Genomic DNA, 14,647 nt, shown 5'->3' with positions numbered 1-14,647 from the left:
CCCAATTACAGATATTGGTCTAATATTACCATTCACTGCCCGAGTCTTAAACAAGTTGACCCGCAACACCCCAAGTGTAAAGGTAACAAACCTTAATTGGCCTTATATTTCTCAACTGAAGCTTGCTGACCCAACCTTTTTCAGTCCTGGTCCAATTGATGTTATTTTGGGGGCTGATCTAACGGGTTTTCTATACAAAGATGGCACTCGCTCCGGTTCAATACAAGAACTAGTGGCTAAACTTACTATTTTTGGTTGGGTTCTATCTGGTAAAACTTGTCCTTCTCAATCTTGTCAATCCAGTCGTTCCCTTCAGGATATACAAGCGTTTCCATTTTGTGTTGAATTTGATACAGAGCTCTTTTGGGAACCCTCTATTACTACATCTACCAGCATCTAAAAGAACCTGATCACCTGCTTATCTAGTAGTTTGTCCGACAATTATTTTGACCTTGATGTTCCTTATACTAAGGAGTGTGCTAATTGTGATCTACAAAAATTTTGGGAAGTTGAAGATCTCCATGATAATCCCATTCCCTCTAAAGAGGAGGAGAGGTGCGAACAACTTTTTACTAATTCTGTTCAACGTAATCGCGAAGGTCGATACATAGTTTCATTACCTTCTAAACTTGACCCAGAGAAGAACCTGCAATCGAACGTTAAGCTTGCCACTCGACTTTTCTTTGAATTGGAAAATCGCTTACAAAAGAAAAATGTAATAAAATAAAATATGAAAAACAAAAAAAAACAAGAAATGAAAAAAAAAATAAAACAAGAAATAAAGAAAAAAAAAAACAACAAACCAGAAAGGATAAATGGGTCATGGGACCCACAGTAAGAACGAGGTTCTTTAAACATTAAATGAGTATAGACACAATTTGTCAGGTAACAAGGGGATCGCCAGACCCACAGGAAGAACGAGGCTCTGTAAACGTTAGTACTGCATTCATGTTGCTTACTAAAACAAACACTTAAAAAAAAAATAAAAAAAAAAAAAAAAAAAAAATAGTTTACTACTCACGATGGTTGAACTTCGTGAGTACTGTATTTATGCACGACGTTCTCACGAAGTTCAACCATCGTAAGTAGTAAACTGTTTTTTTTTTTTTTTTTTTTTTATTCGTTCTTCAAGTGTTTGTTTTAGTTAACAACATGAATGGAGTACTAACGCTTACAGAGCTTCGTTCTTCCTGTGGGTCTGGTGACCCCCCTGTTACCTGAGAAATTGTGTCTATACTCATTTCATGTTTAAAGAACTGCGTTTTTACCGTGGGTCCCATGACCTTTTTATCCCCCTGGTTTGTTGTTTTTTTTTTATTTTATTTTATTTTTTTTTTTCTTTATTTCTTGTTTCTTTTTTTTTTTTATTTCTTGTTTTTTTTGTTTTTCATGTTTTATTTTATCACATTTCTTTTAATTTTTTTCTTTATTTCTTGTTTTATTTAATTTTTTTCCATTTCTTGTTTTATTTTTTTTTTATACTTCATTTTGTAACATTTGTTTTTTATTTTTTTGTATTTTCTATATTTAATTTCTTTCTTTTTTTCATATTTTATTTTTTTTTTTTCATTCCCTTTTTTTTTTTTTTTTTTTAATTTATATAATTATGTGACATTGTAACATAATTAGTGAGTCGAATTCAAAATCTTAAAAGCCAATTATACGTTGTGCAGCTCTATCGTATATGTTCATTTTAATATTTAATTAAAAAATAATTTATTCATAACAGTAATTATTAGCATTACTGTATTGCCAAAAAAAACCTCAGGTTTAATAAAAATCGGTCAGTATTTTATGCATTAAATGCATATAATACAAATGTTTAATGCGTAATAACGCGCCTTATTATGTTTAATCTACATAACCATATTTATACTAATCAAATTTTTTTTTGGAACACAAATACTAATACTATGTATCATGAATTAAATGTAGTATCAGTGAATGCACATAAAAATGGAATATTATAGTTACGAACGGCACGATAATTACAAGAAACCGAGTTTCTCTAGTCGGCAGCGCTCGTAGCAGAGTGGGTAAGGTACTGGACCTCATGTGCAGGAGGTCGAGGGTTCAAATCTCTTTAGTGGAGAATGTTTTTTTTTTTTTTTTTTTTTTTTTTTTTTTTTTTTTTTTTTTTAAGAATTGTAAATGAAAAAAATTTAAAGTTGAAGAAAAATTATTGTGGGAAAATAAAATTAAAATTTGTTAAAAAACTAATTGCTTCGGAGTGTGAGGGGGAATGGAGGTTAAGGTATGGAGAAGAATAACACCGCACGGTTGGCAGATATACATGTATAGTCGGGAGAGGGGAAGAGTGTAGAGAACAGTAAGTGAGGGGGACGGGGTAAGGGGGGAAACTTGAAAGGCAGAGACTTCGGGTGAAACCACTTCCGTTTCCAAAAAAAAAAAAAATCTGTCGGTTTTAAAATTCCAGCCCCCCGAGTAACGCGACATAAAGAACTTTATTCTAAAAATCCTGCACTTTCATCAAAGTATATTGAATTTATGTCTGAGTATCAAGTGTTAGACCACATGTCTGTTTTATTCACGCCCCTGACTCATGGTCATTTTTTGCCCCATCACGGAGTCTTTAAAACATCGGATCCTCATGGAAAAATTCGAGTTGTATATAATGGTTTATCTCTCTCTTTATCAGGGTACTTTTTAAATGATTGTCTATATCCTGGCCCTAATCTTTAAAAGGATATTTGGGTTGTTCTGACCCGTTGGCAGATGTTCAAGTATTTTTTCACTGCAGACATAGTTCAAATGTTCAGACAAATCCTAGTTCAACCCAAAGATCGTAAATGGCAACGAATTATATGGCGTGATAATCCTAAACAGGCTCTGACTAGTTTCGATTTGCATACCATAACTTATGGTCTTACCTCAGCACCGTTCCTTGTTTTAAGAGTTCTAAAGCAGTTAGCCCTAGATGAACCAGCAAAATATCCTTTTGGTGCTGATATTTTGCTTAATAATTCTTACATGGATGATTTTTATGTTGGAGCTCATACTGAAGCTTAAGCTATTGCTGTTCAGCAAGAGTTAATATCCATCCTTAGGGCTGGTGGTTTCTCACTCAGCAAATGGGTATCAAACATGTTGAGCTTGTGTAAGAAAAATAAACTAGAATCAAAATTCCTGCCATAAGCTGAAGGTGTGTCAGCTCTAGGACTCTGGTGGAATTCTCACTCAGACACCTTTTCGATAAAAATGGCTATGTCTTCAAAATCCAGTAAACCACCCACAAAACGTGTCATACTATTAAAAATATCTCGTCTTTTTGACCCTCAAGGCTGGTTCTCTCTAGTCTTGATTTTTGCTAAAATTTTGATTCAAGATACTTGGCTTTTAGACCTTGATTGAGATAGCCCGTTGAGTGATTCTTTGACAAAAAAATGGAATGAATTTTATGAATCTCTTGTTTAGTTAGAATCAATAAAGGTACCAAGGTGGCTTGGTATGAGTTCTGAAAATGCCTCACATATCGAGTTGCATGGCTTTTGTGATTCTTCTGAACGTGCCTATGCAGCCGTAATATATGTGAGAATTTTATTGTCGGATAAGGTCTGTTAATCCACCTTACTAGTTGCCAAAACTCGTGTGGCCCCAATCAAGGTTTTAAGCATCCCTAAGCTTTAGCTCTGCAGAGAAAAATTATTGGCCGATTTACTGGATCGTGTTAAGATAGATTTACACATTGAGTCATTAAAAACTTTTGCATGGACTGACTCCCGAGTTATTTTGGCTTGGATTTCTGGACATGCCTCAAAATGGACATCATTCATTGCAAACCGTATTTCAAAGATTCAGTCCATATTTCCACCAAAAAATTGAAATCATATTTCATCTGCTCAGAACCCGGCTGACATTGCTACCCGGAGTATTACTCCTTTACAATTAAAGGATTTGAAGCTTTCGTGGCATGATCCCGATTGGCTTTAAAATCCAGACCATGATCTTACTCCAACGTATGTTGAGCCCCCCGGAATTGTTCCAGAGATAAAAACTAAAGTAACAACCTTGACGGCTCATCTAAATAAAGATCTGGACTTACTTGTAAAATTCTCTTCTCTTACTCCATTAGTTAGAGTGACGGCTTATCTCTTTCGATTCTCTTTCAACCTTAAAAATCTAGATTCGCGTCGCTCTGGGTTCTTGACTACCTTAGACCTTCGTCAAGCCCTTGATATTTTGATTAAATACTCACAGCTCAATTTTTTTAAATCAGATATTTTAAATTTAAAAATTGAGAATAGGTTGCCGTCAAAATCACGACTAGTCTCCTTAAAACCATTTTTAGACGACCTTGGGATACTAAGATCAGCAGGACGTATAGAAAATGCGCCCTTGGCTTCTTACAGTGAAAAACATCCATCTTTGCTACACAAAGCATGTCCTTTGTCTGCTCTATTAGTCAAACACGCACACCATAAAACTTTTTATAGTGGCCCACTTTAAACTAGAATCTATTTTTCAGCTCGATTCTATATTATCCATTCGCGTTCCCTTGTTCGTCGTATAAAAAATCAATGTGTTTGATGTGCCCGTTATTCCTCCTGACATGCACAACCTCAAATGGTAAACTTTCCTGTCTGTAGAGTTACAGGTATAAGACCGTTTTTGACTGCTGGAGTTGATTGCGCTGGGCCAGTTCGTATACTTATGTCTTGGGGACGAGGGAGAGAATTTCAGAAAGCTTACATTTGTTTATTTACGTGTACAGCAACTAAAGCCATCCACCAGGAAGTGGTATCTAACCTGACCTCCTCAGCATTCGTTGCTGCTTATCAAAGGTTCACCACTCGTCGAGGTCGTTGCCAAACGCTCTTGAGTGATAATGGAACTAACTTATATGGTGCAGATAAGCAGCTAAGACAAATGTTCACCGAGGCTTCAAGCTTTTATAAACAATCTGCTGAAGCTCTTCCTAAGGACACCATGGAATGGTTATTCATCCCTCCGTCTGTCCCCCATTTCGGTGGGCTTTCGGAAGCAGGAGTGCGCTCTGTAAAGAGGCATCAGCGTCAAGTAATCGGTGACACCAAACTGATTTTCGAGGAATTAAGCACGTTGCTCTGCAAAGTCGAGGCCAGCCTAAACTCTCGACCTTTAACTCATTTTAGCTACCACCCTAATGACCCAATGCCAATGAGACCTGGCCATTTTTTAATAGGTGAACCGATTGTTTCAGTGCCCAAGTCTAGTGTTGCGAACAAAAAGCTGTCCCCTCTCGCTTGTTGGAAACTGCTATCATAGATAAGAGACCATTTCTGGGATCGTTGGTGCAAAGAGTACTTACGTGCCCTTCAACAGCACACAAAATGGTGCAACTCAGAACCAAATTTGGAAGTTGGATCTATTGTCCTTGTCATTGATGACAACGCTCCACCATCAAAATGGCCACTTGGAAAAATTGTCCAAGTTATAAGAGGGGCTGACGATATTGTTCGCGTGGCAAGAGTTAAAACCGTGTCTTCCACCTTTAAGCGTTCTGTGGTAAAGTTATGTCCGTTACCTATTGCGAAAGATTGCTGGCTGAAGGCCATAAAAATTTTTGTTATAAATCAGTTAATGATAATTTTCTTTATGTACATTTTTGTTACTTCGATACTTTTCGCGTTGCAAATTGTTTCTTGCATCGTACCATTTAATTAAAAAAAAAAAAAACTTTTTTAAAATTTTTTCCTTCAACTTTTCTTATGGCTTGTGGCGTTAAAAATAAGATAATGCGAACCTTTTTTTCAAACTGTTGCAATCTGTTAAAGATAAGTGTAACTTATTCACTATTTTCTTATTTTTTGATAGAGAATTATTATTTTGAGTATTGTATTTAATTTGACAAGAATGAGTAGATTTTGAGTTACTACTTTGCTAAAAGTTTTAGAATATTAAAATATCGAACTTCTATTAATTGAGTGTAGAATACGATTATTTTTGCTTGTAATTATATGTGCTTTATAAGCCTCTTTTTTGTTTTGCGACAGTGTATTTTCGGCGCAGATGCTAAATTATAAATTCTCTTTAAATCCTCCAGCCACGATACACTTTAGTGATAAAAGGATCTAATTTGTTCTTATGTTAATACGAAATAATTGATGTTTTTTTTGATATTTAAAAAACAAAAAAAATGTACTTTTGATCATATATTATTTTACGCATTATTATAGTATGCGTGGCGTCTCCGACGGGGCTGGCGGTATGTATAGGCTTTTGCTATACTAAGTGAAAACGGTCTCAGCAACGAGACTCAGGTAGCTTGTGCGTACTTGGCAGTGGCCACTTCGAGTACGTAGGAGAAGGGAGGCTATTCTAGCCCAGCAGCTTCAAGCGCTCTTCGTTGCGTCGTCAGCTCGAGCTCGCTCTCTCGCGCCGCTACCTCTGAGCAAACAAGTTGTGCTTCGCACGCGCGCATACACTTTGTTACTAATTGTAGCTTTTTTTATTATTTTTATTAAACTCTTTTTAAGAGAAAATCTCTCTGTTCCTGCCTTATTTTCTTTCACCTGCTATTCAAGTTTATTAACTTCGAGAGGAAGCCAATCCAGCATTACACCTCCTTAATCTTCCGGAGGCCAAATCTCAAACAAAGAGGAATTAAACTCAGATGTAAGCTAGGTTGTACAAACTATAGGAAAATAAATTAAAAAAATAATAAAAGATAAGAAAAGTAAAAATCTATCCTGATTCAATACATATGAGTCAGTGATTATTATTTCCTGACAGAGATAATTGGTTCTACCCAATATTCCATTAACAAACTCAATTTCAAATCAAACGCAGTACTTAACAACAGTAATAAATTTTTTCAACCCGAGTTACATCATCGCAACAGTACGCAAACTAAAGTGATACATAAAACTGTTATTCCTAGAGGTTTTCTAACTCAGTAGACGATTAACAACTTATCAAGTGTGATGACAAACAAACTCGATCATCCGTCAATAAGCGAGACCCCCAGTGTGCTAACAATCGAGCACCCAGCTTACCATGGCTTGGTAAAAAGACGGCTATTTCGACTGTAGATGCAATGACTGCAGTAACTGTTGACACGAGCGATGACAGTAGTTACGTACTTAAATTTACAAATTAAACATATATTAGTAAATAATAGTAATTAAGTAGCACAGTCTCCGCTGGTAAGTTCATGTCTGCACGCTAGATACAATCCAATTCAAAACCAAAGATCACGCAACGCTATACACTCATAACAAGATTAACTGATACTATTCTATAGAATGATACGAGTAACCGAGAGGTATTGAGTAGTCAAAATGTACTTTGTATGTACATCTTGTTTGAAACAATTCTTATGTGTCCTCTTTACCTAAATACAAAGACCAAAACTAATACTGTATACGCATGCTTAGCACAAGTATACACCTATATACGTAGGCTCAGCTTAAGAGTCGACAAAACAAAAAAACAAACACGTGGCACACATCACGTACCAATCTACTATAACAGAGCGAGAGAGAGAGAGGGAAAGAGAGAGACGAGTTGCCAAGAGGTCAAAGTGGGCCAAAGTACGTGATTCGAGGCCAACGAAAAATGGCTGCCACACGATTCACCACAAAATAAACGACAAGAAAAGCCGTTTAACTAAGGAGACCTGCTGCTGCTCCACTGACAGAAATCCGGCTCAAAGGACTAAAATGATAATGATTTAGACTAAAAAATGGACTGTATGATATAAATTAACACCGGATATGTAGCAGGGAAAAGGGGGAAGATGAGAATGTTTATTGTCACGACAGTTATTTCTTACTATAAATAATACACTACACTCAATGTTTAATTGAAAATTAATGTATTTTGTCAATAATAAACTCCTTTTCACACTTCTTAAAAAAATAAAGCGCTTAGATTCAAGTCCTTGATTTTTTAAAAGAAAACTAGAACGACTTATAGCAATGCGTAGAGCTTTGCAAGTAGACGTAAATTAGCATTTAGATCGCCAGAGCACGAACATACATTCATTCAAGGGTACACACATCATTTTACTCTCTCTTACTTGCAAGCAGTAGTCAGTGGACTACTTTACGTCAGCTTACAATTGCAAATGTTCTTACATATTTAACAATGAATAAAATTGTACTTAGCTTTAATTATGGTGCAAGCTCTTTTAACCTAAAAGGGCCAGAGGATGATATAAAGAAAGGGAATGGAAAGAAAAAGATTAAATATGAAAACAAAAAAGGAATAAAATAAAGGAAATACAAAAAAATAAGAAAAAATGTAATTAAATGAAATATGAAAAAAAATAAAACAAGAAATGAAAAATAAAAAAATAAAAAAAGAAATAAAGAAGAATAAAACAAGAAATAAAGAGAAAAAAAAATAAAAAAAAGTAAAAAAAAAAAAAAAACAAACCAGGGGGGATAAATGGGTCATGGGACCCACAGTAAGAACGAAGTTCTTTGAACATGAGATGAGTATAGACACAATTTCTTAGGTAACAAGGGGGTCACCAGACCCACAGAAAGAACGAAGCTCTGTAAACGTTAGTACTGCATTCATGTTGTTTACTAAAACAAACACTAGAAAAACGAATAAAAAAAATTAAAAATAAAAAATATTTTACTACTCACGATAGTTCAACTTCGTTAGTACTGTATTTATGCACGACGTTCTCACGAAGTTCAACCATCGTGAGTAGTAAAATGTTTTATTTTTTTTTTTTTTTTATTCGTTTTTCAAGTGTTTGTTTTAGTAAACAACATGAATGCAGTACTAAGGTTTACAGAGCTTCGTTCTTCCTGTGGGTCTGGCGACCCCCTTGTTACCTAAGAAATTGTGTCTTTACTCATCTCATGTTTAAAGAACTTCGTTCTTACCGTGGGTCCCATAACCCATTTATCCCCCCTGGTTTTTTTTTTTTTTTTTTTACTTTTTTTTATTTTTTTTTTTTCTTTATTTCTTGTCTTATTTTTCTTTATTTCTTGTTTTATTTTTTAATGTTTTATTTTTTGTTTCATTTTTTTTCATATTTTATTTAATTACATTTTTTTTCATTTTTTTGTAGTTCCTTTATTTAATTTCTTTCTTATTTTCATATTTAATCTTTTTTTTTCATTCCCTTTTTTTTTTCATACATCATTCCTTTTTTTTCATATGTAATTTCATTACTTTTTTTTTCATTCTTTTGTATTTTCTTTATTTTAATAATTTATTTATTTATAAAATAATTCATTTATAACAGTAATCAGAAGCATTACTGTAATGCCAAAAAAAACCTCAGGTTTAGTAAAAATTTTTGTTTTAGATGTATTATTTAGAAAACAAATACACAATTTATAAAACAAATATAATTGAATGTATTATCAGTGAATACATTTAAAGATGGAATGTTATAGTTACGAACCACACCATAAGTACAAGAAACCAAGTACCTATAGTCGGCAGCGCTCGTAGCAGAGTGGAAAAGGTACTGGACCTCACATGCAGAAGGTCGAGGGTTCAAATCTCTTTGTTGGAAAATGTTTTTTTTTTTTTTTTTTTTTTCTTTTTAGAATTGTGTAAGATAAAAATTCAAAGTCAAAGAAAAATTATTGTGGGAGAATAAAATTCAAATTTGTTAAAAAATTAATTGCTTAGTGTGAGGGGGAATGGTGGGTAAAGGTGTGTAGAAGAAGAGTATCACGGCAGGGTTGGCAGATATACATATATAGTCAGGAGAGGGGAAGTGTATGGAGAACAGTTGGTTGGTGAGGGGGACGGGGTAAGGGGGAAAACTTGAGAGAAAGAGACTCTGGGTTAACGACTTTCGTTTCAAAAAAAAAAAAATCTGTCGGTTTTAAAATTCCAGCCCCCCGAGTTACGTGACATAAAGAACTTCGTTCTAATAAAAAAGCAAGATGAAAGTTTAAATGACGGACACAGTGGGCCCACCTTGGCTGAAATTGACTCCTGATATTGATGTTGCCAAGAAGTTAAAAAAGAAAAAAAGTGGGCCCACCTTATTGAAGACATACCACTGAATAGCTATAGTAATTTTACATACAAATGTAGGGATTTAAGCTCGTTACACCAAACATACATAAATGTATATATAAATAATCCTAATTTTGCACTACTTACTTTACCTTTATACCATGGAATTCACCTTTAGATGATGCAGCCAATGAGGGCTTTACTGTACCCAACACTGTAATAGAAAAGGGATTAGTCAGACTAGTATATACTTCATAATTATTATAACTATAATACTTACTGACTTTAATACTTCATTTTTTTAAAGAATAATAACTTAGTTTTTAGAGAGAAAATAAATTTTTTTTTTAATTTGTTCTAGACAAGAGCTTAGAAATCGCTGAGTATGCTTTAATAATGACAAAGCAAGACCTCTTTGCTTTCTTAGATTTATTTCAGATGTCTTACATGTCTGTTGATTACCTTTACTGGACGAAAGTAAGTCGTCTCTTCTATTATAATTCGCCTCGAGGTGCTAAAGAGTGATCACTGCAGCTAAGGCAAGTTTGACAATGTCTCTTATGATGCTTGACGTTAAATATTGTTACGCTTTACATCAAGCACCCTAAGCTGCAACACTGCTTTAATGAGAGTATTCAACGCAATGTCAGCAATCTTTCAAAGATGAGCTTCTCATTTAGACTTGTCCAGTCAAACCAGTGGCTTTGTGTCAGAGTTAGCCCACCTTAGCTCGTTTCTCTTTTTCCCTTTTCCTGTGTTGAAAACAAAATTGTATTTGAAGATCTAAGCTCAAACATCTGGATCTCTCTATCTATTGAGGCAGATAAATGGCATCCCCAACTTATGTCTGTTAGATGCAGCACTTTTAGTTTACTTCAACTTTCTTTGGGGTTTGCGTCCCAACTGAAAATCGATTTATTCTCTGGAAAGAATCTGGCTGACATCACGCAATAAGACGTACTTGTCACTCTGGAAAAGTCCTACAGCCAGTAAGAATTAGCAATGGCACACCAGGATTCTCACTATCCAATAGACTCTTGCTGGGCAAACCAGATTCCAGCAGCAGCGCAGCCAATTCAGCCTGACCATGTGCCTTCCCCAGAGCTAACCAATTGAGCAGACCTGGTTTTATATCCAGCCATCCATCTTTTGAATAGCCAAAGCTAAAGTTAACCTTAATTACTTCAGCATACAACCTAGGTATCGTCTTTCTGACAGGAATTTTCCTTATGCCACTTACGGGTCAAACCACACTGCTAACATGAGAGATCTTCAGGTGGGGATTACTTCTATAGGAGCTCCCAAAAATAAAAAATTAGGGGTCAGAAAATTTAGAAAAATATATGTGTGAAGTGTATCCATGGCATCTTTATCCAAAACCAGGGTTAAGAGCAAGATCACTACCATCTATGAGCCTCAGCTGTACAAGAGAGTACTAGCTGGTATGCACTAAGAAGTAATCTTTACATAGCCTTTGGGGATCAGATACCATTGTTGAAATATTTGCCACATTTATTTTGCAGTTAGACGTACGACTTTATTAGTTGTAGGTGTACCACTCCTGGTTACTGCATCAAGCCTTACCTACTTCTCCTCCCCTAGTGCAACGTTAGAGGTAGCGGCGTCTAGCCCCAACTACCAGTGGGGCTCGTCAATGGTACAAAAGTATGTCAGTGTTGAGTCATTTAAGTCATCTGGTATTCTTGAAAATTTAAGTAATCAGACATTAAAAAAAGTGAGGATAATATTTAACGTACAGACATTTATGTTTTTCGTGACACATCAAAAAGAAAAACTCTTCTACTGTGTGACCTGAGATTTACTATTTATTTTAATTGAAAATCGTTAAATACATACACCTACAATATTTTCTGAATAAATACAATCTTATCTCTTAATCTGTAATGTATATGATATAAGTACTTATAGAAAACTTTTTACCTTTACATTAATAACTCTCTAAAGTGATGGTTCGTAATTGTACTTAAATAAGAAAAGTGGATAAGTGACCAACGCTCTTTTTCCAGAGTTGTATTTCATAGTCAAAAATCAAAAGTGTATGTTTTCGTCGTGCACGCTTATGTACTTTGATTTTGTTTGATTTTTTTTTTGATAATTGTAGTATAAAATTAGGTATATTAATATAGTACTACCTTAAGCAGCACATGAATTCAATTAAATACATTTATATGTAATATTACGTGTTGTGTTTTTATTTTATCAATTCCGCATAAAGTCACCTTGCGGAGCAAAGCATACACCTTTGATATAATTAAAAAGACAGTCATCAGCAAATTCGTATTAGTAGTTTAAATCTATATTAGTAATTATTATTAAAAACTGTAACCATTAAAAAAAGTCAGTGTACAGTTTTCTTCTGATTTTACATGAAATGGTTTATTGTTGCAGAGAAAATGTATAATCGTCAATATCCAGCAACATTCTTAAAACGAAGAACCTCAAAATTTGGATTAGGACAGTTAATAGGATATACCTTGCCAACAAACAGCTTAACAGGTAATTTTTTTTTTAAGCTGACATTTTCATAATTTTTAACAACTTACCTCATTTGCAGTCAAACAATATTATGTTATATGCAATGGACATAAAAAACAAATAAGTATTGAACGTACTCTTAATACTTTCCTAACAATGATAAATCTTTATTTTCTGATACTTAACTTCACTTCCACCACTCCACGTGAATGTCTTACAGTCACACTGTAGTGGGGCAGAATAACATTGACACGACATTATTAAATTTTTTTAAGTTTCGTTAGTTAAACTAGTCAAATTTCGATAAATAAGAAGCTTTCAAAAGATAAACCAATAAAATAAATTTGTTTAATGTAGTACTATCATGAAGCAAAACGAGGCTTGCAAGGATCAGTGAAATTTCTTTCGTAGGTTCGTTAGCCAGAAAAAAGTTCTATTCGTTGCTGTTCAGAATTTTAAATACGTTTCTTAACATAAAAACGTGGTGAGTACAAAATAGGAAAATAGTTAATGTATGCTTATTGAAGCTTATGATCGTAAAAAACTAAATTTTGATGGTTTTTCATTTAAGGTGAACGCCCCTATTATGACCACAATTTTTCGTGGTCAGTTGTAATTGATTGATATTTTACTCAATTCTTGTTGGAATCTGTGTTATTTTATCTTGATAGATAGGGAAACTCTAAATTTAATGAAAGATTTTAGTCAAACATTTAGTTTAATTATAAATTAATAAGAATGCTGAAATTATCAAGGAGACCAATTTGTACGTGTTATAAAACGTGCATTTTACCTTTGCACCTATGTTCCATAATTTAGCCCCTATTATAAAATCATAAAAAGATTTTGGAAAAATTAGTTTTAAGCTTTTATGCTAACTTTTGTTAAAATTCTTCGAAATAGCTTATCTGGAGCAGCTGAGCCCAATGACCCTAGAAGCTTACAACCAGCGTGATCATCAATTTATTAAAAGCTAACTACTAGTTCATTTATTTACTGGCTAAGTGTAAGAATAATAATAAGAAAAAACGAGGTTAAAAATTTTTAAACAAACTCGAATTACTTATTAAATACATACACTAAATTAAGCAATGTGTTTAACCTGTATGTGTGACAGATAGAGTGTTAGTGTATGAAAAAAATTATTATGCTGATGTTGAGTAGAAGTTTTAACTGTAGTTTAGCTTTTTTCTTTTTGAATTTTTTTTTTGATTATTCTTTATTTTTTTATTAAAACTCTTTATTTCTTTAGCCAGTTTCTTTTTCTGTTCTCTTCATTTTTTGGTTGCAGCACTTTTCTCTTCCTTCTTTCTCTTTTTTCTTCTTTCTGTAAGCAGGCATTATACCACTTGTCCGATATTTCAACAAAAGGCTGTTTTGGTTCCTCCGTACTTCTTACCTTTTCTCTCTTATTTTTAGGCAGATATCAATGAGGCAGAGTAATCGCAGCTTTTTAACTTTTCTTGTACTGATTGCCATCTAATAAAATTGTTATTAATTTACATTCACTTTCAAGTAGGTTTTTGCATATAAAAAAGAGTAGGTAAGAGTGCATGAAATGTAACTTATTATTCGCAACATGTCTACTTACTATTTTCGTTGTAAAAAGCAGACACTGGTGAGGGTAAAGGAAAAGTTTAGTCTGAAATCATTATTATCGTTTAATAACTGACTTTGATACAAATAAGTATGTATGCGATACACTTGCGACTTACCATGCGAGGGTTCTAAATTTGTAGATGCGTTTGCATCAGATTTCAGTATTGATTGACTATTAACAACAATTTAAGGCAAGTCAATGAGATGAAATCCATTTAGTCTAGACATGGAATGTTTAAATTATTTGAATGGCTAGGACCATTAACACCTCAAGAGTTTTCACCACTTTCATCTCTTGAGTGAAAATTTGTCAGTGACTGATCTATAACTGCGCATGCAGCAGTTGGATCAATAAAAATATCCATACTCTTAATAAAAAGCTAATTGTTGCTTTTAACATGTTTTTCAACATCAGTTGTGATTTGGAATAGATTACTGTCACAAGTATTGTCGATTCTGCCGAATTTGTTGCAAATGAGGCATTTTCTTCTGTCTCAAGTACAGGTTCTAAATCATGAGGTAGAGGTCTTGCTATTATCGTTACTTCATGATTGATTGAATTCTGTACATTTTTAATCAATGGTATTAAACTTTGAATTAAAATTCAATAAAA

The 14,647-nt window shown here is 33.9% G+C and overlaps 1 protein-coding gene across 1 annotated transcript in view; it reads left to right on the top strand.

Moving 5' to 3' along the window:
* LOC106644845 (uncharacterized) overlaps positions 1 to 14,647 on the top strand; it is a 2,208,360-nt gene that overhangs the window by 1,892,278 nt on the left and 301,435 nt on the right. Inside the window, exon 43 of the mRNA XM_089592443.1 lies at positions 12,349 to 12,456. Within this exon, the coding sequence (XP_089448569.1) occupies positions 12,349 to 12,456 (108 nt within the window). The remainder of the gene's footprint in view (positions 1 to 12,348; positions 12,457 to 14,647) is intronic.

This window comes from Copidosoma floridanum, unplaced genomic scaffold, assembly GCF_036245765.1.
Source record: "Copidosoma floridanum isolate Cflo_tuat_1 unplaced genomic scaffold, Cflo_Japanese_pri ptg000017l, whole genome shotgun sequence".
NCBI classification, from domain to species: Eukaryota; Metazoa; Arthropoda; class Insecta; order Hymenoptera; family Encyrtidae; genus Copidosoma; species Copidosoma floridanum.
The sequence above is the reverse complement of the archived record's forward strand: the minus strand, read 5'-3'. Positions and strand labels throughout refer to the sequence as shown.